Source organism: Cygnus atratus, chromosome 2, assembly GCF_013377495.2.
Source record: "Cygnus atratus isolate AKBS03 ecotype Queensland, Australia chromosome 2, CAtr_DNAZoo_HiC_assembly, whole genome shotgun sequence".
NCBI lineage: Eukaryota > Metazoa > Chordata > Aves > Anseriformes > Anatidae > Cygnus > Cygnus atratus.
In genome coordinates, this window is record NC_066363.1 from 106,887,311 (window position 1) to 106,912,669 (window position 25,359).

At 39.4% G+C, this 25,359-nt stretch overlaps 1 protein-coding gene across 1 annotated transcript; it reads right to left on the minus strand.

Moving 5' to 3' along the window:
- Positions 1–1,743: 1,743 nt before the first annotated feature.
- Positions 1,744–25,088, minus strand: RAB12 (RAB12, member RAS oncogene family). The gene is made up of 6 exons (XM_035564173.2): positions 24,824–25,088; positions 12,617–12,677; positions 5,116–5,254; positions 4,483–4,572; positions 3,497–3,601; positions 1,744–2,980 (listed from the first exon to the last, which is right to left on the minus strand). Exons 1-6 carry the CDS (start codon positions 25,071–25,073, stop codon positions 2,867–2,869), a joined length of 759 nt encoding a protein of 252 aa, XP_035420066.1. The 5' UTR covers positions 25,074–25,088; the 3' UTR covers positions 1,744–2,866.
- Between the last annotated feature and the right edge of the window lie 271 nt (positions 25,089–25,359).

A 25,359-nucleotide genomic window follows, 5' to 3' on the forward strand; every position in this document is an offset into this window, starting at 1 on the left:
GGACATACCACTGAAGTTATGCCATTTCAGTCACTTACTGGATTAAATCCTAACCGCACTGAAATCAGTGGCAAAACACCTTTACATGGCCATGACCCACCTACCATTTTTTCATGAAAGTCAGGAAACCACTGTTACTTTGGAGCAGACGTTACCATCCTATTTCAGACACTTCTTTGATTTCTGATTGCTATGCTAGATTATCAAGAGACACTGCTGTGTATTTTTGTCAGTGTGAAGAAACTGCCAGGGACTAGTGGACCTTGCAGCATCTGACAAGTGTAGTGGTAAAGCATGTTGGGCTTGGTATTAGAAGGAAACCATTTCCACAAACACCTGGGAGCACAGAAATGGGTTACTTCTAACCATGGCTCCTGAAGAACCATGATCTGCTAGCACAAGCTAGAACAGATTTACAACTGCAGCTAGTTCTCAGCTTCCCTTTTTTTCCTCCTGTGATCTCTTAATGGTTGTGCAGGCCATTCTAACAGTCCATCACAAGAGGTCAACAAGGGTTGGGCTGACAGATGAACTTCTGTATGAGGAAATGGAAAGCAATAATATTTCCCCCCCCCACCCATCCTTCCACGCCACACTGCAAAAGCTTGCTAGGATGTAAATGAACTTTGACTCATGTAAAAGTTGCGGAGAACAAATTAGGAGACAAAACCCACTTTAGGATCATATCATAATGGATCTGAAGCAAACAAGTTTCCTGAACTTTTTATGATTTCCAATGAATAAGTACATACAAGCACTCTTACATAAATAGGTCTCTCAAACGCAATGATTTTTCATTTTTGATACAAGAGACTGGAATCCCAATTTACCTACATACAAACAGAACATAATTACAAGAAGAAAGTTTATCTAAGTCAGATTTCTTAATTTTTATTAAATCCAAAAACTGCAGGAAAAAAAATCACAAGTTTCTAAGTACATATAAAAACAAATCAGCTAAAATAGAATGGTTGTCAAATTAAAACTCGGTTTCCATAAATTTTCCTTCCCTGCTATTGCCCACAGTGTCATCAGAAATCCTACAAGTGCTTTAGAAATTGATTTCATCTTATCAATATGATAGTAAACCATAAGTTTACTATGTAAAAAAGCAAACTGTTTAGGCACAAGGTGGCAGAAGACATAAGCACAAATATCAACCATGCTTCCTTAATCTGTAAGTCTAAATCAAAATGTGCTAAAGACCTGCATGGTATTGTATTCAGAATGTCAGAGCTCACTCAGTAAAATAAGGGATCAAAAATTTTATTATTACTTTTTAAAATGTTTACAGTTCTGTGTGTCTTTTTTCCTTCCATAAAACACAGAGAAGCTGCTTCAGGCAGTGGTATAGCTTACTGTTCAGTGCCAGTGTTTTGGCTAGAGGAGTGGTAAAGGTGACAAAATGGTTCCAGCACCAGAGAATGAGAAGTAGAGAAGCTGTAGTGTGAAAAAGACTGGTTAATATTTGTGTTGCCAGTGTAATTAATAGTTTTGCAACCACCTGCTAAGATAGCATGACAACCAGTCACATGCTACTTGAAGATATCGGCTGGACTAGGTCATCTCAAGACAGCAAGTATCAAGGTGAACAACTAATGCTTGCTGCTCTTTTAACTAGACCTAAAGGAACTGTCAAAGTTAAATAGTATGGAAATTAAAACAAGAGTCGTTCCATATTCTAGATTTTACCTTTTACCCACCATTTGATACTTGCCATTCTAATAACAGGTGCAGTTCCACTGTCATTCATAAATACAAAATTTTATTTGCACTTCATTAGTTTAGAAAGACCACAATGTTTTTCAATACCACAACATTCAGGACACACCAAGTTATTCAAATATGTAACTACTGATTTACCACAGCTAAACTAAACAGTGCATTTTAATAAAAGATATACCAAAGATATAATTCACAAATTCATTATCAGACAAAAACCTAACACAGTATTTGCTTGATGGGAATATTTTCCACCATTAGGAAAGAAAATCATTTCACCTTAATTTCCCCTCCCCCAACCCTACAGATGTCCAGACAAATACACACATATATTCCTTAACACAGGAAAATGCATTACCTTAATATTTTTTTTTTTAAAGAATTTGTCTAGGACAGCAGCATTGCTTTTTATACCTTCTTTTAGAGCTTGAATATATCTCCATTCTTTTATTTAAACTTATTGATTCTTGCAATTAAGTTTATGCTTATGCAGAAAATTATATATGCAATTTGAGAGTGCAATCTTAGATCTGCACCAGATGTGATGTCTTAGTACACAAAGAAAGGGTTCAGCATTAAACAAAATAAATAAGACTGCCAAAAATTAAACTTAGCTTTCAATAAATCCAGTCAGCAGAGGATGCTACAGCCAAAAATGTTTTCACTACATTAAAATGAAACATAATGCTGATTATGGAAGCTTTGTACATAAAGTCCTCTGTTTTAAAAAATTTGTCTTTAAAATAGTTAGCAAAGCACCATATACTTATCTTCATACCAGAAGAGCTTCTGCCTGCCTGTTTATAATAACAAGAACTATTACAACATTTATGTCAAGAATAGGTATAGATTTAACTTCTCCTCCTCCTCAACTGGAAGTGTGGTAAATCCCAACCAACTGTACAGTATTTATAACACTGGGGCAATGAATGAAACATCATTGTGAGGGAGAGGGGTAATAATTAAATGTTATATAGCTGAATCCTACACAGGATTGCATATTTGCATATTTACAAGTTAGTGTGTAGCTCTGACTCGAATAACAAAGTGCAACAAGAAACTGCCAAATGATTGTAGTGCAGAGTACTATAGATACTTTCTTTACCCTCCCACTCCTATTTTTCACTCTGTATGGAGCAACAAGTCAACAGCAACGGACATGTGGCCTTGGAGGAGGCAGTTCTGGTGGGATTTCTGGCTCTGGTTGCAGGGACAGGATACTGTTGGACAACTCATTTCTTATAACATCCAGTGGCATCTTAAAGAAAAGAAAAAATCACCTGTAAAGAATCATCTGCACAGAACTCAGCAGGATGAGATAGTTTCAAGAGTTCACAGTCACCCAAAGCCTCCATTTAAGGATTTTTAGTTCTTATTAATTAGTGAACCACATTAAAGCAAGTTGTGTTAACAACGTCTTTCAGAAAGAAGTTACAAGACCCTGTTGAAATAAAGTCACTTTCTAAAAATAATGACACATTACAAGAGAACTGCCTGCACATGAAAGCAGGCAAATGTACAGTCAGCCACTGATATAAGTGAAGTTATAGGAAACAGGAAGCATAGCAAATAGGAGCAGATGCTTACCAAATTCAACATCAGTATTAAGTGAAACATACAGCAGTCTGTGAACTGCATCATGCGCACTACGTATTAACCTCTCCTGACAGTGTGCACTTACCCTTCATGTCCTCCCAATAAATACAATCAGTGATTCAATATTTAAACTCTGACCATTTATGTAGTCACAGAAACTACCACCTCAGTATTTTACCTTTTTCAGAATGTCATCAACAAGTTTTAGAAATATTTCATCCACATTAAAATTATCCTTGGCACTTGCTTCACAGAACCGCATCCCAGTTATTTGCTGTGCAAACTGACAGAAGAGAAAATAAGGTAACTACACAAACAGCAACAAACAGCAACTATACTTTCCTCATAAAACCTTTAAAAACTTTTCTTGAAATCTGTGAAGGAACTTGAATTCAACTAATAATCCTGAATCTCTAAGGTACAGCAAATATTGCCAGATATAGCTGATTTTCACTTAGAATTGGTTTAATGGAAAAGCGTGTTACATTTCTCCAGACTTAAATCTGAGAAATTCATGTCTTCAGTTGACATGGACTACTGCAGATTGCCAAAGAGTAATAACTTCTCAGAAGATTCATTCTCAACCTTATTATTAAATGCAGAAAAGGGAAGTACAGATAAAAGAATCAGCCTTGACTCTCTAAAAAAATTCTTAACTTTCAAATGTATGAAAGTGTATGTACTTTTGGAGTTGGAAGAAAACAAAAAAAACATGAAAGCAAAGATGAGCTAAGGAATTGAGTAGCACTCTTGCCTAACCTAAAATAGTACTGAAAAGCAAATGTCTGGAAGAAGACAAAGATGTTCTGAATGGGCATATCGCTATTTATGCTTCAAGTCTTTACTATAGCCTTTTTCAGAGTCTACTTGACAAAGACAGGTATCATCTACACTACCGTGTACTGGGGCCAACAATCAGATCTGTAGGTTTTGTTTTTTTCTCTAAACAGCAAAGCCATCCAGCTCCAGTAAGAAAGCATGTAATTGCACATTGTATAAAAAGTAGTAAATATCATATGGATTTTTACAGAACATCACCACTCTCACTCAGTATGTTCCTTAGGCCTAACAGTTGGAACAAGAACAGCCACAGACTCTCAGCAGCAATGTCACAGCAGTTTTGATTATAGCTGTAACTCAAAATCTGTTTATACTTGTTCTTACCTTTTCTCCCTGCTGTCGAGAAATCTCTCGATCAACTTCACAGTCCAGTTTATTTCCGACTAATAGAAGCTCTGCATCTTCTGACGCATACTGCAAGTAAAACATTTTAATTAACTAAACCTAGAAAGATAAGACTTTGTAATGCCAACACAATATTAACAACAAAAAGGGCAATTCCTTTACTATATAAGGACTCATCCTACACAGTTTATTATGGCAAAGTACTTCCGAAACATTTCAAGAATTTTCAACTTCAATTTTTAAACACCAATTTTAAAACATTAACTGAGAAACAGTTGTTGTTCCGGTTTGTTTATGAGTGAACACGGTGACTTATTTCACAGACCAAAATACAACATTTATTCATACCCCAGTGCATAGCCAAATGCATGATGTTACAGATCTCCAATGGCAATTCTAACTAGGACAATTCCAGTCTGAGGATGCAGGAATTGACAACCATTTTGCAACAAAACACGTAATTATTAAATTCCTCCTAAAAGAATCTAACATAAATTAGCAGTCGTTAGTTTAATAATCCTACACATATACTGTTAAAAGTCTTATAGCGTTCCTTTGAGAAAAAGCTTCTCAAAACAAACAAAAAAAATGAAAAAAACATTTAGAGCCTACCTTATCAATCATTTTCATCCATTTTGGTAAATCATCAAATGTTTCCTTCTTGGTGATATCATACACCAAAATAATTCCCTTGGCACTTCTGTAATAAGCTGAGGTAATGCTGTTGAATCTCTCCTGACCTGCTGTGTCCCTAAGAAGCAGCAGCAAACATTGGCACAAACATTTCACTGATTTGCAAAGCACACAATAACTTTGTTTCTATTTTAATAAAAACACCCCTCCCACTCATTAGACACTATATTGAAGATCTCCTTCTATATGTGTGAATTTCAGGCAAAAAAATGGAGTAGCACTTTCAATCACAAAAAGTTTTCACATCAGAACTACTTATTCCATACTAACTTCACCAAGAAAGGCCACCAAACAGTTCTATATGCATCTGAAAATGAAGCTGTCCAATGAAATGAAGCTGTTTTTGTGGGTTTTGCTGTTGTTGTTATTTTTTAATAGCCCTGAAAAAATGAAAAAAGAAATGGAAACATGCTTATCAAACTAACACATCTGGACATCCACCTATAAAATGAGCAATGCATCAATCATTACAATTTGAGCTTTCAGAGTCTTTTTGGATTAACCACAGCAATTCAGCCGTGGTTCTAAGACTAATGCAGAGGCTACTGGCAGAAGTAAATGAAAGAAGCAAGCAGCCACTACATGGCATGGCTTCTGAAAGCAGATTATTGGCTTTCACACTTAGACCTATTCATCTGAGGTGTTAGAAAAGCACTTCCAATCCTCATTTTCATAATTACAGGCATTTCTATCAGGTTGCACTTCACACAGGAGACCGTTTTCCAGAAATGATAGTGCTTTGCCTGTACTAGCTATAGTTTATATTCCAAAGTAGGTGATACGAAGTTATTTTTTTTACTGAACACTCTTATTGAAGATTTTTGGCAGATATACTAAAAAAAAAAAAAAGCTGGTGTATACTGTAAGTCTTAAAATGTGACTGCTATCATGAGTGGAAAGTTATACAGTGCTACAAAGTGATCGAGTATTTGCTGCTTGAGTTCAGCCCCCAGAATTAATGGGTAATTTTTAATTTTTACTGTAAGTTAAAAGATGGCCAAAATTCAGAGTGGATGGGAGAAAACGTGCATCTGCAGGGGCTCAGAAGCTCAAAAGGAATTCTATTCAACAGCCACATTTCAGACAAAAGGAGGATGAATTTGGGAATGAGATTAACAATGGAGAGCTGAAAACACTTGTTACCAAAAAAAAAAAGTTATGTTCACAAAATGCCACATTGATTGCCCTGAAGAATTCTTTTAGGGTTTATGCAAAACAAGCAGCAGAATAAACTACCACAAACCTATCTTGCTCTTCAAAAAATCTTTAAGGATCTTAAATAAGCAGGTTTAAAAACGAAGCACTTGACTTTCTCCTGAAATTGCCGGAAGTGTACTTGATAGCAACAAAACTTTGCTAGCGATTTCACAAAGTAAACACTGTCTACTAGGAAGAGATTTGGAACGTCTGCCTCTCAGCCTGTGGAAAAATATTGACTAATACTTCACTGCAAGCCAACGTCATCGTGATATGGAGCTTGGGGTAGGGAGGCTGAAGAGAACAAATTCCTATTGCGTCCATTTTTATTTTGTTTTTAGTCATATCCCATTCTCCACTCAAAACCTAAGAATTACATCCAAACAAACCTTTGGGACCCTACAGAAGGTGAAAACAGGTAGCCTGTTTCAAAAAGATTAAGCTCTTAGTATGTCAGAGCAGTTTTAGATGGTTAATTGCTTGCTTTCTTATCACTAATGAAGCATTTTTAATAAAGCAATACAAGTTCCGGCAGCTGAAGTCACACAGATAAATATTACTCAAAACAAGTAATTTGATTTTCTCTTCCCTTCTTTGTTATGGTCAGATTTGGTTTTGGCAGGTCCTTTGGAAGTTCCTTCCACGAAGGATTTAAGAACTCTCTTACGAACCGTTGATTTTCCACATATGGATAACATTGCTTTGGTGCTTATGAAGAGACTTGTCAGAATTAGGATCTCGTAGAGCAGCCTCTGCCAGCTGCTGCTCACCCAGCCGACCGACCAGGTGTGGTAGGGATGGGATCCCTCCAGCTCTATCACTCTGCGCAGACATAACCGGCTGGCAGGTGGCAGGGCATCCCCCATGTGGCAGAAGGAATGCGTCAAGTCTAGTTGTGGCCAGACTAATGAAAAAAGTTGCCTCTTTTGCTGGGCAGTCTTCCCCTCTTTGGTGTGCCATTCTCACAACAAAGAAATAGAGGAGCTATTTCAGAGCTGCCTGGCTGGGCCTGCAGGTCCCCGCCAAGGACTTTTAGCAATTCCATCAGAGAGGGGCTACTTCTGAAGTACCAAGTCACTCGTTCATACACTAGAAAAACACAGGGGGAAAATAAATACACTAACGCTCAACTACCCTGTCTGAAGAGACTAATCAACACGTTAGATAAGCCGAGGTGTAAGCGATGGAGTCAACTACGCAACGTCACTCTCCGCCACTCCAGCTGTCTCCAGCCCCACGTTTCCCCCAGCCTGCTGAGTGCTTTATCTCCAAGTCTATCTCGTGTTATCAGCCTCTCCTCACCCCACAACCTCAGGTGCTTGAAATGTTTATAGCATTCCCCAGCAGCTGCTCCTCTCCACCGCCATACCCTCAGGTCCTGCACTCCTCAAAATATCCCACACTTTGTAGTCTGGCTTGCTGGCTAAACAAGACACATTGCACGCTGTGGCTGGTTCAAGAAACCCACAGACAGCCTGGCGGCCCACTACACGTGTTAAATGGCCAGATGGCCACTAATTGTCACCTGCCAGTCGCACTAATCGTAGCGGGTTATGGCTGACTTTCTTTGCCTTGCTCTAACAGGCGTAGACTTCCACACACTTCACGTAACCAACGCATCGACTGCTGCATCAAACTTAAATGAAACCCGCCAACAGGTTTCTGATCGCAAGCATGATCTTACAACCCTTGTTTCCTTCAAAAACTGGAAGAAAATAAACTGAATTTGTGGTCTCTAACATTACTGTAACACTGTATTAGAGAAAATTATCTCTGGAATAAGCAGTAATCAACAGTGGGCAGTTAATTTCGAATGCAACCCCAAGCTGGCTAAGTAAGCTGCAGATAGAGTAATCAAGTTGATCTTACAAGTGGAAACTTTTGTCTTCTACCAGGTGCTATGGTCTTTTTTTTCTTTAAAAAAAATAATGCAGTAAATTCTTCCATCACTGAGTGAAAAAAAAAGTAAGTCCTAAAGCAGAGCTGATGTTAAAAGTATATCCACCTTAAATGCCTTCCCTTCATGTACTGTGCTGGAGAAATTAAGTTTGTTATACTATTCTCATCAATATATCACAGTCCCACAGCCAGAGCATTTTAGTAAGGATAGCTACTAAAGAACCAATAGAAAGCTGCAAGAAAAAGACAAGAATTATGTAACTGCACTAACAGTATGCAACTTCATCAATTTTGTGAATGACACTAACTGCTGCTAGTTCCTTTTTTCTCTGGTAAGAATCGACAGAAAAGAATCACTCAGTCCAATTTCACTCAAACATCACAAGTCCAAACAATAAGTTACTACAACTTGATTAATGATTTGTCATCACTGAGAAAATATAACAGCTAAGTCCTTTGCTTTTTTTTAATACTAAAACCAGTTTTCTTTTATTGATTTTTCAAGAACTTGTTTTAATGGAAAAAACACTGATATTTCTAAATTGTACTCACAAACACACGACATACGACTCCTTGACCAACTACAAACTGTAATTAAAAAAAAATCCTCGCTTGACTGTTTTTCTGCTTCAGAAACAGAAACTAGACATCACTCCAAAAATGCAAACAAATGTTACACCAAACAAAAGCAAATTAAAAAAAACAAACGCACAAAGCCCATTTTCAAGTGTTGACTTGCTGTATTCCCATTATTTCAGACTGCATAGAACACAATACAAATACAGCTGATCTTAATTAAAATACTTCTGGATAATTTTTGTTTTACATAAATGTTCTCTATCTAGAATAGTTGCTTGAAAGACAGACTCAAAACTGTCTTTGGCTCTTAAGTTAGACTCATTTTTTAACGAGTGGTGGTGCGAAGTAGCAATAGAGGGGGACGTATTTTTAAACAGAAGTTAAAAAGTAACGCTTTCTCATGCTTCGTGCATTTATGGAACTTGAAGATAACATTTTAAAAATGTTTTACGTCATTTTAGAGGTGAATTCTACCTGTCAAGCTGAGCTTTTCCTTCCCATAAATTAAAAAAAAAATGTATTTATAATCTTTTATGATATGAAATAATTTATTTCAGAGGTACTAAACAGCAGTAACTACATTCTGTTAAGTTTCAGGACAGATTATCTTTTCCTCAGAAATTTTCCAAGAGGATAATTGTCCATTAGGAAACCCTGAGCTGGCAGAATCAGAACTCTTTATGAGAACGCAGCAGCCCAAACTACCCTCAGAAGCAGATCTGACAGTTTTCTTGCCAGGCCAGTAAATTTGCAGAAATACCAGAGAGCTCCCCTGGCAGACTGGCAGGACACAGCATAGTGGCACGGCACCACCACTTCCAGCAGCCAGGTGCCTTCAGACAGGTAGCCAGGGCTGGCTAACTCTTGTTTTAGGCAAGTGTCCCGATGGCTCAGGGTACAGGGCACACTCCAATCCCCTGCTGTCCTCCTGAGCAGCCCCTGGCACACCATGCTTCGAAGCGTGAAGGTGCGCTTCCTATATTTCCTCCAGTTTTCAAGCTCTGAAAAAGCACAGCTGCTCAGATTCGCTTCACAACTCAGCTGATCGCTCCAGTTACTTTACCCACAGCCTAACTGCACCACACGCTGCTTCTCAGGGAACATGAACTCCTTTCAGCCCAGAACTGCAGCACAGAAGGCAGAACTACTGCATCTGCTGCTTCTGGCAGCCCAAAGGGTGCTACTGGCGTTCAGCTGGAACAGAGAAGATGGATGCTACTTAGCATCCTCGGTGCTGCTCTCCTACTTTATTTCCTAACAAGTAGTAGGTCGTTTACTGACTGAAAGGGAAATCAGGAAAGAGGTACTGTAGTTAGGAGGGACTGGATAGGAACAAGTAAGCTAGAGGCAAGAGCAGAAGCCTCCATGATCCTTCAGTGCACAGTATCCACTTGGAAAGGAACATGGGAGGCCAATTTGTATGCTGCTGTACTAAGAGCAAACAGGTGAAAGCAGCTTTCAAATGGATGTCTTGCACACCTAGTTGACTGATATATCCAACATAGTTCTCTGCTGTTTTTTCCATAACTTTAAGTGGCAGAGGTCTGTTGAGAACACTGTTGGCAGGGCAGTCAATGAAGAGACAGGTCGAGTGACCGCTGAAAACCCAATGCGGTATTGAAATACCAAAATGAAACTTAAAAAAAAAAAAAAAAAAAAGAAAAAAACTTGTTTGATTTTTTGAAGTGGAATTATCACAACTGAAAAAAATAAACTTGGATGCCTCAAAATGCAACCTTAGTCATCTTAGTCATTTTTAGAAAACGCGTGCAAAAATTTTGTAAATGGTTTACTGGAAAATACATGTTTCTGTAGTAGTTAGTGTGACCTTTATAAGTAAAGACCACCAGTAAATATGAGGCAACCTTGTCTCTGCGTAGGGATGAAAGCAGACTGCATTAGGACCAACCATGCGTGACTCAGGTCTGTGTTTTTAAATTTCAAATGTTTGACTTTGTAAATTGCTTTCCTCTTTTCATCTAACAACTGAAAGTACAAAAAGAGTTAATAAATCGACCCAACAACATATACAACATACTTCAGGATAAATTAGCAAAAGGAGCGGTTATCTAATTGCTTTTCAAAAAATTTACAAGTATGCCATGACAGGTTTAAGGGTTAGCTATAAGAAGAGCATTTTAACAACAACTGTTGGAGAGAAAGTGACACGTGGGAGCTGGAAGTCGTACTCATGGATTTTATTGTACTTTAAAATATTTTCTCTTTACAATGTGTTTTGTTCACCATTTTAGCAGGGCTTTGCACAGGAATACTGGTCACATTTTAGCAACCTATCAATTTTTAGTTTTAAGTTTCCTATATCCTACTAGCATATTCTCAATATGTGGAAAATAATGGTTTAAACATCTCTTTTCCAATAAAACTTCTCTTCTATGAAGTATTTATTCAACATGAAGAAATCAATTGACAAGCTTTGCACATCTCACAGCAAAATTTCACATTAGGCATACGGTAGCATCTCCATATCAAAATTCTTTGTTACCTCTGTCAGCTTCAGCAGACCCTGGCTAACAATTGCTGGCTCAACTGCCAGCCTTGTGGTCACAGGTTTCCAAACAGGGACAGGTGATGGATGGAGACATGCCAGTAACATTCAAGTGTTAGGTGACTGATGACACCAAAGATGATGCAGCAGTTAACTCAGAGGGAAGCAAGACAGACACATGGTGTGACAAACAGAGTTGATGGTGACCTGCCAAGAGGAGTTAGTAAGCTCAATTCACTGCATCCATGTAGTTAAGAATGAGAAACCATCAGAATATCCCCAAAGTGCATTGAAGAGTTATTTAGAGCTTTCTCCCCCCTATAGATTGTTAGCAGCTTTAACAGCTTAACTACAATGCCAATTATGCATCAAGCACTATTAATAAACAAAGCTGAGCTTCTACATAGTAGCATATAAGATTAATGTATATTAACATAGCTGGTTTATTCTCTCGTAACGATGCTTATGTATTGCACTACTCTGCGAAACAAAGGAGCTCATAAACTCAAAAATTCCTAAGCAATATAAATTGTTTTAATCTTTGGCATGGGGAATTGTTATGAGGAAACATGTAACCTACTCCAAAAAAGAAAAGCTGAGCTCAGACGTTGAGCTTTCTGCTGCAGGACATCAGTTCTAGTTAAAGTGTACGGTCTTAGCTGTATGGAATTATTTTACTTCTCAGTGCTGTTTATAGTGGGTATAATTTACTTAGTCTTGATTGCCCTTCACTTTCAGTTATTTAATACAGCATCAAAGAAACAGCACTGCCTATACCAAGTTTTATAAAAATAGTTTAGGAAATATTTTACAGTTGCTTTATAATTGCTTTTATAACAAATGTCAGTTTTGAATGGTCTAGAATTAAAAAACAAACAAACAAAAAACAACTTTCTCTAGCATCTATTTAACATGATTCCTTTTGTTTGTAGAACTCCTATTTCTCATGCAGACAATTTCACACTTTTAGAAAAAAAGGGCTCGAGATCTCTGTGATGCATGAGTATTTCAGTAGTTACACTCATGTCCTATTTCTAATTTTATCTTTCTCCTCCTTTATCCTCACAAAAATCTAAGAGCTATTTGGTTTTGCTTAAGTCTTATGGGAATAGAGGAGAGGAGCAAAAGGGTAAGAGCTAAACCAGCTTATAACAGTTAATAGTATTAGACAAGCATATTGATTCATGCTATAACATAAAAATTAAAACATACTGCTGGTTGCACATTTGTTTTACTTACCAGATTTGTAATCTAATTTTCTTTCCTCTTAGCTCTACTGTTTTGATTTTAAAATCAACACCTATAAATAAAATACAGTAAACAGAAAAGTAGGAATAAGAAGCAAAAGTAACGAGGGTGTAATTATTATTTTTTTTTTTGGATTTTTTTTTTTAATATCAAATTTAAACAGTCTGAACAAGCAGAAGGGTTTGCAACCCTATGGGTCACCTCGGGAACATCAAGGGGATCTGACAACCGCTGCACAGTCTGTGAGCCATCCAATTTGGCAGCGTCACAACATAAACCTTCCACTTTGTGCACCACTCCCAGCAGCAGGTAAACCCAACGTAAGAGTAAAACAACGGGCACGGTTGGTTGTTTCTCCCTTATTCACACTGACTGCCAAGGACAAGCCTGCTCTACTTTCAACTGGCACCGACGCCTTGGAGCATGAAGCAAACCCCGTCCCTCCACACCAGTTTTGCTGTCTGTGACATGGAGCAATACACATCCATCCCCCAAGCTGGATGCTTAGTTTAACATTTGTGAAGCACTACAGCACAAGTGCTGGAATTGTGGTTGGTTTATGCAGCTTGTTAGCACCGTCATTCTTAATTCCTGCAAATGTTTAGAAACAAACTGCTTAGATTTAGAGCGACTTTTAAAATTCCTTTTATACCTGTGTGGTACTTTCATCCATCATCTCAAACCTCCAGGCACATTTTGAATGCATGCTAAATATCAAAGACAGAACCATGAAGACCTTGTTATACAGAAATATTTCAAGTCCAAAAACTGCTGGCAATCAACACATAAGACATACTATGGTCAAACAATATCTAGACACAAAAGAATACCACCTCTCCCACAAAAATATTTCAGGGGAAAAACATCCTAGAATATCACCGTATTTGTACATCGTTTGCCTGACCATTTTAGTATACATTTGTGTAAAGATTTTTGCCTCAGTTCGTCCTGCTGAACACCATCCCTTCTAACAGAGCTAAATCAGAAAGCAGGGAAATAAAAAGACAAGAGAACACGGTTCAGACTGGTACACTTAAACTCACACAAAAGCGTAGAAGCATACTGTTGGAAACACTTTTCTCTTTCACATACAGGAGTATAGATTTTTATTTCCTCCAACAGAAAAATACACATTTCCTAATGCCTGTTCCTGGTAAAAGCCAAGTGCCCCTACTGATATTGCTAGAATCAAGACCAGACTATCATTTCTACAGAAGGAATTGAATTTGGCCCTTACTTAAGATTTCCAAAAGTCCTGAAAAACTTAATTATAAAGAAAAAAAAAGTTAATTTTACATCCCGAAAACCAGGTACACATTGTCGACTTGGCATTTATTTCAAAGTGCTTTTAGAGATAGTCATGCCTGTAAAGCTGTTGGCTAAACTGGAATAAGTTTAGAAAAATTAGTTGTATTTTACTAATGGAAATAAAAAGATAGCTTCGATTCTACTTTTAAATTGCAAAACAGGTTGTAACTGTTTAGCTAGACTAAATATGTGAAAGGATCACTGATCTTCATTCCCCTGGACAAAAGTCCCTCCAAACAGCTTGCAGCTGTGTACTACAGAGTGATAAACGTGTTGGTTATCACCACGACAGCTATTCTTCTGCATGTCCTTAAAAGCGTCTAGCACAGTTATTCACCAGGTCTTAGAGTTGCTCAGGACATGTGATGTTTGTGCTCCACTTACCGAAATGTACCCCATTCATAACCCTGTGGGGTTCTTAGGGAATACAAGAACCAAAGTAATAAACTGATTGGTACTATGCAGTCTACAATTCTAACAGCAATTTTCAAGCATTCATATGCAAACTGAGAAAACGTATTACAATAATTAAAGTTTCAGGACATTCATTAATCCTAACTTTAAGAAATATATTCTGGCACTTTTGAAAAACCAACATTTCTGTTAGTGTAAATGTTGCTATGTTAGTGTAAATGTTAACTATTTCTACTACTAAATGCCTTTACTCTACATAATTTCATTTAAACTATAAAACGCAGTTGTCTGAATGGTCACAACTTTGTCTACAACAAGACAGCTGATTTACTTGCAGAGGAGGTAATCAGTATTAACTGAAATCGCTTCAGACCTCTCCCTTCCTCGAGGAAGTTGGAATACAACCGCCCCAACGTCTCACCTCGAATTCCTGTGCCGCTATCTCACACAGCATGCTACGAGATCTGTCGTTCATCTGAGACCTCCAGTTAAAATAAAATCAAAATAAATCTAGCTTCACCATCCCGCTGAAATCTAAATAGAAAAAGAATCTACCATACTCATACAGGGGGCATACTTAGCTTAACAATTGTACTTGTAGAGGAGCTTGACCAAAGCACAAGGTCAGAGAGAACACAGTTTCTGCTAAAGGAAAAGTCCTCTTGTCATACAAGAAGTCTTTTATCACCTCTGATCCAAAACTATGTATCAAAAATCATCGTGAGAACTTCATGCATGTTTCACCCAATTCGTTATCAAAATCTCCTATTTATTAAATAACCAGTTTATACACACTGTCTTGTAAAACCAAGGAACAAGAAGGTATGTAGGTATGCTTCCCCCACTCCTGATTTTTTTTTTTTCCAGGAAAAATAGGTAACGAACTAGAGATAATATACAACTGTTCTAATAAAAGCAATTTTCAACTCAGAATTTCATGGGACCACTGGGCACAACCTACACCAATGAAATCAAGCAGAAAAATGCCTGCAGACGAAAAAGACTGTTCCAAAATAAATACTATCTCAACAGTAATTCTTATCTCAAAGGCAGGTCTTTCTATTAATTATTTTAACAGTCACATCATGAAAAATTTCTACTTAACTTTGCAACAGACAATGCAAACTAGTAAGTTTTAGAGAAGCGCATTCTTCTATAAAACTGTTTGAATCATTTAACACTTAAATCAGACAGCTTGCCAGCACTAAGCAAAAGGTGCTCAACTGATTTTTATAATTAGTAATGCTCAGCAAGCATCAACACAATACCAAAGCTTCCCGTCTGCCAACACCGAAGGAAGAGACTGGCAACTTTCCTCTTGCAAATGAAGAAATAAATCCCTAAGCCTGTCAGTCTCCAGTACTGTGTTTCACCATACACCTGCCAAAGGTACCGCTTTGAGTTCATACACAAACTCATAATTTAATTAAAATAATACACACGTTGGTCTTCCACTTTAAGGTCGAACATCATAAGAAAAAGTTCAACGAAACAAATAAGTTAGCTTGACTAAGGTCTATGAATATAACTGCATGTGAAGCTTTGGTACCCACTTAATTTCTCCAATTACTAAAAACCAGAGGAAAAACTGTTAACAGTCCCAGGAAGTCAATCAGGAAACTCATGCTTTCCACTGTTACATACAACAAATACTTGTTAGGCACACATGGCACAGAGGTAGACAGCTGGGTCTTCCCATCCACATACACCGAGCACGAAGAGCAGTCTCGGGTGCTCTGATACTTGTAGTTGTAGAACATGCTACTCCCATTCTTCAGAAAAACACCTGCGAGCAGTCCTTTTAAGCCTCTCCACTCAGCTAATGGCAGAGCAGGTATTAAGTCTGCTCTTAAATTTTTATTTTATTTTTAAGGAACTGCTTTGTAACACTGCAGTACTGATGGCAAGAATATTTGATAAATTCTTTAAAATCCTTGCTTCAAAGAGCTCCTAATGCACAGTTGTTCCCAGTTACATACAGATCAGGAAAACCCAGGGATCAATAATCACTGCTGGCAACAGCACCAAATCTGAAAAAAGCATTTTACAAGGGCACAGGATTTTAAAGGTCTCTCTTTACCTTACTCTGTAGCTTATTAGTGGTATTTTGAAAATTTTATACAAAGCACAGTGCTTTTGTGGTGAAAGCACGTGAACTTTGGATTGAAAGTATACTTCATACAAATAAGAGCACCTACTAAAACATGCACTCAACTGAAGCAATGCTTTTTCCAGGAAAAATAAAGGGCTACTAGACCACAAGGCAAATAGAGGGGGGTTATTTGCTTATTAATTTATTGAGTCTATTAAACACACAGCTAAGCAAACTGTCTGCGCTCCCTTCCAAAATAAACAGCCCTAAAAGAAAGAACAGGCGCTCAAAATAGAAGAGCCCTAATGAAGTTCTAGATAAGGGCAAGTCAGTGACAATGACATATCTTATAACTGCCCCAAACTTGACACTGTTCCAGACTGAAAAAAAATCCAATAAAAATTTAGCCCGGAACAGATTTTAACATAGATTTTAACATTTCTTGCCCCAAACAGGAATGAAAAGTTACCTACTAAAGCATAAACTGAAACACACACAATTGTGTCTAGTTTCTCCCTTTAAAGCTAAAGCATTTTGTCTAGAAATAAACAGCGAAGAAACTTCTCACTATGCATTCTGCATTTAAGTTTTAATTAAATCTTATTTTTTTTTTGCCTAAGTGGCAGAAAAAGGAAGTGGAAATGTTTTGCTTAATGCACACAGTGACCTTAAGAGGCCAAGATTTCCTGATCACGAAGTTCAAGCAGGAGCTGGGAAAACAGATGGAAATAGAGCACACAACCCGCCTCCAGCTAAAATCGATTCCAATAGATGACATTTTCAGAGGCCCATTAGCTATGCGCATCAAAGCCGTTCAATCAGTGAAAAATAATCAGACCATATTTGACGAAACACAATCGGTTTAAAAATCCAGGCTTTGTGTCCTGAAGAACCACCCAAAAGCGACCGAATTCAAAGACTGGGTCAGTTTGTTTGCTTTGGGCATCTGACAGCATTGCACAGAGAAGTTTTCCTGCTTCCCTACAACCCATGGCCCAGGTCATGGGCTTCCCGAGGTAAGAACCACCTCTGTCACCAGTCTGCACAGTGTCTGCTATAATCCAGCCCTGCTCTGTGACTAAGTACTAACCACAACGCAGTTCTTGCACCTGCAGCCTCTAGGAACTGCTGAAGTCAAAGAAAAGACACTCAGTGGCTTTGGTACTTGTTTCTACCCTCTTGCTGGGGGAGGAGGAGGGACAAGAACAAGGCACACGGGAGCGGAGGAAGGTTACTAAAATTGTTTTGGAAAAAAATAAACCGTCATATTTAATTTTAATTGAAGCTGGAAGGCACGCAGGTAATTTTGAGAACCACCAAAGCGGAAGTACCTCTCTCGAACCGCACATTATAAAAGTAAAGATCACAAAGAGATGTGGAAGCATTAAGCGTTAGTCACATATGAGCCAGTTTGGGGATTGCTTTAGAGGCAGGTAAAGCACGCCGTCCGTAAAGCTCTGCAGTGTAATTCTAGAGCCATTAACATGCGGAAACTTGAGACTGCTCGCCTAAAATAAAAGTCTACACGGACCTCGACTGGCAACTGCGCTACAGACCGAAACGAAACAGACACAACAACACACAAAAAAGTAATATACATGCAGCGACTACATTTTAAAGGTACAGTTATAATGAGTTTTTAGGAATCTGACAGTGATTTCTGAATGCCTGATATACTGTTTATGGACGTCTCAGTTGCTCGGTATTTCCACACTCAATGAGAACGGAGGAAGTCATTTCTTTATAATTTTACTGTCTGTGAGAATGTGAAGTCCTTCAGAAAGTGTAAACATTTTACACTATTTACAGTGCTAACTTCAAAGCACGGACCAGAATTTTGATAAACACAATGAAGTAAAGGGGATAATGGAATGAATAAGATTCGCTGGGCTTTCTTGAAGACAAAATATTACAAAACTCCTCATTACAGAACAGAAAAACATTGTGAGCTACTGGTCTACAACTACCTGACCTTGAAAGAAAAATCAACTGTGAAAGAAAAAATAATTAATAGAACTCCAGATTTTAAAAAGGCTGAATCTATTCCAAAATGGGACTGAATTTAGGATTTTGGTTTGGGTACTGAGTTTTCCACTCCTTAGATGCCAGGAGAAATAAATTGTAAAAGTGTTGCCACATGCTGTTAAATAGGTGCAGTCTTAAAAAGCGGGAACATCAATCCTCTCCCTCATTTAGGGACAGCCCAGAAAAGAAGCGTCTCAGACATGTCACGGTTTTTGTGATGAAAGGCACTCCACAGAGAATCTCCTCCATTTCATGGTTCAGCTGAAAACACAAGTATTCTGCAAAGTGCGTGCGCTATTTTCACCAAAGGAACATCTGAGTTCACAACTTCCAGAAAGAAATACGAAAGTCCATAACAGAATCACATGCCCCCCCTTTTTTTTTTTCCCCTTTTGCTCCTGACACTCTCAGCTGTTCACAGCCCAGACTGAGTTTGACAGCTGCATTCCACTCCTTCCAAACCAAACTCCACATGCGACACCACTCAAGTGGGCTCTTGTTTTTTTCTGTTCTTTTACTTGCATATTCTCATACATTCACTGACACTGGACCACGAGATATTTGGAGAGCTCTGCAGTGTTGATATAACCCAGTAGCTGAACATTTCTATCAGTTTAGAGCAGCAGGTTTACAAATGACAAAATCAATTGCAAATTTACTCCGTGGTAATTCAAAAAAAAAAAAAAAAGTAAATTAAAAAAGAAAAAAAATAAAAAAGCTCCCCAATACCCTGCTCCTGAACCCTGATAATTTATACCACCTTGCTACTACATTTTCCTATTTTAAAATACAGTTTTGAGCCCCTTATGAGGGCTCAAATGGTTACGCATGGAAAATAATTGCTGACTCCACCAGATGCTGTAAAACAAGCTTAGCTGACACATACTCGGCAAACAATTACTTGCTAGCTTCGTTCAGTTGTGGTCTCCAGCGTCGATTACAAGTGACAGCACTACTCCTAAAAGGTGTAAGGCAGTTTCCAGAGAACACAGGCTTCTCTTCAAAGATGCATTTCCTAAACCCATGGTTACAGAGCTGAAAACAAACAATGCGAGTTACTACACCCTCCCCAATTATCTCAAGGTTTTGTGTAAGGTTAAATTGCTTTCTGTGCGAGTTTCCAGCCTCCCGCTCTCTGCTATTTGTAGTTTGTCGAGTAACTGCAGCACAACACTAATGAGATATTTGTTAGTTTTATTTATGCTAATCTACGCTAGCCAAAAAGCCTGTATATAAGAGTAGACATACATTAATATCCTGGAAAAACGAAGATAAGGGTTAATTCTCACATTAAATATTTAATATCATTGATCAGAACTTTCTTCCTTTTGTTTTGTACAACAGTAAAGATTTATCAGAATAAGTACAGAGCTGATGTGGCGTACAAAGCCAATAAAAGGCTATCTGATCGCTACTTTATCACGATGTGGTAAAGCAAAAGACGTCTATTTCTACCCTTTCTTCCCTCTCTCCACCCCAATTAAGTTTTCAGTGCCACCTTACGGAAGGGAAAAAATCTTCAAAGAAAAATTAAAACGAGTTACCAGAAAGAACTCATGGACATGTACAAGCGTAGCAAAAACGTATAAAAAATGCTACTCTTCTAGTTGATGCAGGAGGTTTTTCTGAAAATTGTATGTAGATTGTTCTTCATCTCAGATTACGGCAAATTACTAAACTTGCTTTTAAAACACAGGTTTTATCATGATTTACCAAAAGATTATTTTTCAAGTGGTTAATAAGACATACCACGTTCACACTGCATGAGAGTGTAAAATATCGAAAAGTAAAAAAAAATAAGGACCAACTCAAAGGGCTGTTATGAAAAAATGAACAATTGATATTAAAAAAATAATCAGGCCATTAATTTAAGTGAATATAACTAATATTGTATGAAAAACTTACGGGAATGAAAACTACACATGAATGTTGTTAGTCCAACTTTTAAAGACTAAAAGCCAATGAAGGAGGTTGAATTAACAACAGAAAACCAAAAATATATATGTACGTACACACACACATATGTGTACCTATGTACTGATCTACCATGCATATGTATTAAAAACAGAAGATAAAAAAAACTTGCTTAAAGTTGCTCTGATAGAAGTTTAACCTAAAGTTTTCACCATTGCTGTTGCTTATTTGTGGAAGTTAGGCATTTTGCTTGTGTATTTTAAAAAGAAATGTCAGGAAAGAGACTGCTTGGAAGAAAAAGCTACAGAGCTCAGTAAACCTAATGAGCTCCCAACGTACACACCAACATACCGTTTCACGCTAACATTAAAGCAAAGTGAAACAGGGTCAAAGAGCAATTTTTGTGAAGTCAAAGGAGTCTTTCACCGCAGCACATTTGCATGCCAACAGGCTACAATTAGTCCAAAGCAGATCGCAACCTTCCCATCCTGATCCACAACAAAACTTCCCATTACAAACTCAGCCGAGTAGCTCCAGCTATGATTTTGCTTGCAAAAAAAAGTACTGAAGGAAGCTTTAGCATTTTCTTCAAGTGGTACTGTGGTGTCCCATGAATTGCTGCTAAAAGGAGCTGGCAGCAAGCCTGTACGGGCACCTGAACTCTTACATTTTCAAAGGCAAGGCCTCTTTCCTGGGATGCTTTCACGATGGAGAAGAGCTGAAGGGCTAAGACTAGGCCTCAGAAACTTTACATACTTGGCCAGCTCGGAAAAGACAAGCAGGGGAGCTCTACTTGATTTGGAGGAGCAGGAGAGTCAGCCGCCTGAGAAGTGAGTCAGTGCAGGGCCTCCGGGTTGGGTGAGCAGGAACCTCAGGTTCTGAGATTAAAACCAGAATTTTGCCTGTGGCAAAACAGGATGGAGAGGAAATAATACTGAGTACAGGAGCTCTGTAGATCTGTCGTGGAAGAAAAATAGCATGGAGATTGATAATGAGCGAAGACTTACATACAGATAGGGCAGACAGTCGTGAGGGTTAAAGGGCACACAGAGGCCTTTGAAAAATAAGAGGACTCTTTATTATAGTAATTATAATAACTTCACTACTGAGATCTGAATTAAGACGTATTTCTTTGGGGATAAAAATACTTTGGGGAAAGTAAGGGAGGGGGGAAAGAAGCAAAGGCAAAAACTTCTCCTTTACCACCCATCTTCAAACCTCCTCACAACCATGCCAGTGAGTATCTCTCCACTGTCTCTGGAAAGATCACCCTTTTTTATGCCTAATTCGGCAAATTTGGTTTTCATTGTCAGGAGTCTGAAAAACCTCTAAGTGATAGTCCTGGATCTTTCTCCTTTGTGAAAAAGGCAGGTGCATGGAGATCAGATAAAGACTCATAAATGGGGGGAATTTTTTCATTTTAAAATAAAAGTGTGTGTATGTGTGTATATATATATATACACATATATATATATATAGTTGACAAAATTAATATAATGCCAATATTACCTTTGAATAAGCATTCTTCCACCATGGAAAAGAAGTTACCTTAACTACTTTGGATTTAACACTGGCATGAACCCAGCAGTTTTACATCACTTTAGATACGGAGTAATATTCCTAAAGAAAATTTCTCTGCCCAAAGAAATAATAAGTTATAACCTAATAATAAGAACAAATATTCAAACCTAGCATGTAAAATTGGAAACAGCAGCCTCTATTTCTCATTTGACAACAGTGTGCAAAAGTCAGTAAATATTTGAGCACAGTGAGTATTCTCAGTACTGTGTAAATAGCAGATTAAGTAGACACAATATTCTATGCAACTTAATGCCCAAAATAAATACATCAAAAGAATTTTAGATCAACAGCACATCGTGTGCCATTATGAATAATGTGCCAAAATCTGCCAAGCTATTTTTGAACACTTTCAAAGAACTTCAGTGTTTTGAGATGAGACAGAAGACGTTGATATGTTTTTATTGCAGAATTTACTTCACCAATCTGGCAAATTTAGTCCTTGTAAATTAACATTAAAGTACTGTATCTTTTTTAATTGAATCCACACCTCCCCACTCATGCAGAAACACTCAATTTTTCCAATTACCTGGCATTATTATCCTAAGCAGCACTTAGAGACAAAAGTCAGCCGGTCACTTCTAACACGTTTTGGACAAGGAAAGTTTACGGGCATCACTGTCAGAGAAGACTTCTGAGTAGCCTGCACATTTCCACGCAAGAGGTTAAGATGTTAAATATTATTCTGCTTGGCCTATACTTCCAGAGGCTTAGTAAAAACATACAAAGTAAGGTGGAGACCACTAACCAAGGTAAGGGAGTTAATATGTATTTTAGGGTTCTGTTTAAAATACGTCTTCAATAAGATAGGTAGATACAGCAAATTTTAACTGTTCTTTTGTAATAAAGCCTTTTCAAATTTAATCTCGAGGTATATTCTGTTTACATAACTTCCCCTGAAATTAGATCAGTCACACTGTTTTCAATAATGTTTCAAAACACATTCGACACTTACACTTCTTGAAAATCACTGCAGTAAGTAGTTACAAAGGAAGAGTTTTATGATTTCAACTGTGTATCAAAGTCTGACCTCAGATCATTTCTGAGTATGGGTTATTTTCCATCCACCTAACACGTAAGCAGTGGAGGTTACTTTTTCTTACTCTACGGTGCAAAACAGTGGGGTGCGAGCTTTCAGTCCTGACTGCAAAAAGCTCTTTTATTTAGCAGTTGAAAGATCTGGGGGAATCTCAACAGCTCTCAACTTTAGTCAGAGGGCCTTGCAAGAATGCCATTACTGTCAAGTCTTTCTTCCACGTGTTTTGGCGCAAGCTGATTTCCCTATGCTGCTTTATGTTGGCACACTTTGTACGTTAAACATTACGTAATCTTCTGTCTAGCAGCATACCACCATTTATTTCCTGCCTTTTTTTTTTTTTTTTGTAAAATAAGGAAGCTTCTCTGCCTCAATCACTGTCTCGGTTATCTAGCAAACCAGTTTTGCTTACAAGGCACCAGACTGGAAGTCTGGACTGGGGTCTAGGGCGTGTCCTCTCAGTTCTCAAGATTCGCATCAGGAAACTAACCCGAGTTAACAGAGAGCAGTCCAGCCCCAAAAGAGGACTGAATGTAGGTCAGCCCGAAGGAGATGCATACGAGTTCAAAACCATACATAATCCTGGAGAATTAATAAAGAATACAGTCCACTGTCAGTTCTTCCCTAGCTCACCATATGCTTAACTAAACCAGCCCATCTACAGAAGCCCTCAGCGTTTCTTCATGACAACACATCGCTTCAGGATTATGTCTCTGACATGCTATCACTTCTTTCTAACTTCTGAAAAGTTAAGTTACTGGCTTAAATATGTCAACACTAACAGGCTGCTAAGAAGAGGAGCCACAGCTCTATCAGATTTGAATTTTTAAAGGACCTAGGGAAGAATAAGAACAAAAGAACTGACAGAACACACATTAAAGTGAAAACAAGGATAACTACGTTATTCTGTCACAGGAAAATCATCTTGAAAAGTAACAATTTAATTTCTAAAAGGCGATACAGTCACTTTCCATCAGATGCTATACACTTCCTCACATTTCAAGCTGCAATTAAACTACGCACACGTACTTTACAATGACACAGACTTAACAACCACCTCGCTGCAACACTCAGGAGTTCAGTCCCAAGAGCAGGTCTCTAATAACGCGGACTCACTAGCTTGCTTTCCGCCCCTTACACACTCAGGCATTAAGACAGGAGGCATTACGCTACCTCAAAGGCTTGCACCAGTGACTAAACCACGCGCAAGACGCTGCTCTACAACACTAGAAAGTCGCCCTCCGGTTTGCTGTGCTGGAGCAAAACATGCAGTATGCTCGAGAGGTACTCTTCAAGACATAAACCATTAGCTTCCTCCGATCTAATATTGCGGAGGGTTTTCTGATGGAGGTACAACAACAACAATCTGGAGTTAATCGGACTATCACCTGGAATAGCCTTTGAAGTCCCACCAGCTATGTGTTGCACGACTCCCCAGCTCCTGAAATGCTCCTGTTTCCTTACACACGACACCACAGTGACCTGTTTCACCAACCACCCCTAATTTATCTTCTTTAAACTGTGTTTTTTGCTAGCACGAACGAAGCAGGATACCACACACCTTCCCCAAACTTGTCAGGACGCCAAGGGCCCCCACCATCTCTATAACCGAGCGCCGTAAAGTTTGGCACAAGGGGCTCCCCTGGGAGCAGAAGCCCCCCGGGGGTGTCCCACCGCCCCCCAACCCACCCCGGTGGTGGCCCCGGGAGCCACGGGGAAAAAGGGACGAGGAACCGAGGCCCGGGCCGGTGTTTACATGGCCACACAGTGCCGGGTGGGCCCGGGGAGCAGCGGGGCAAGGACGGGACGGGGCGGGACGGGTCGGCCTTACCCACGGTGGACTTGCAGGCCTCGCAGAAGGTGTCGTCGGTGAAGCGCTCCATCAGGCTGGTCTTGCCCACCCCCCGCGAGCCGATGATGATCACCTGCAGCTTGAAGTCGGCGGGGCGCGGCGGCTGCTTCCTGCGGCGGGCCTGTCCCCCGGACAGAGCCGGCGACCCCCCCGCCGAGCCCGCCCCGAGCTCCAGCCCGCCGCCGCCCCCCGCCACCCTGCGCTGCGGCAGCCCCGAGCCCGGCTCCATCAGCGCCGCATGCGGCGCCGCGCTCCCGCTCCCCCTCCCCGCCGCCGCCGCCACCGCCCTCCGCCCGTACCCTGCCCAGCCCCGGCTCGCCCACAAGCCACCACCGCCCGCGGCCGCCCCGCCACCGCCGCCGCCCGGCCCGAGGGGAGCGGCGCCGGCAACGGGAACGGGAACGGGAACGAGAACGGGAACGGAACAACTCCGTGGCGGCGCCGCCGCCGAGCCCGGCCCGGCCGCGCAGCGCCCTCTGCAGCGCCGGAGCCGCGGCCCCGCGCCGCAGTGCCGG

Excerpts from the sequence above, each read along its gene's own strand:
- RAB12 (XM_035564173.2), bottom strand. The coding sequence starts at position 25,073 with ATGGAGCCGGGCTCGGGGCTGCCGCAGCGCAGGGTGGCGGGGGGCGGC. Across the intron at positions 12,678-24,823 it reads GGCCTGCAAGTCCACCGTGG|GTGTTGATTTTAAAATCAAA; the intron begins GTAAGGCCGACC and ends TTTTATTTATAG. Across the intron at positions 2,981-3,496 it reads TTGATGACATTCTGAAAAAG|ATGCCACTGGATGTTATAAG; the intron begins GTAAAATACTGA and ends CTTTTCTTTAAG.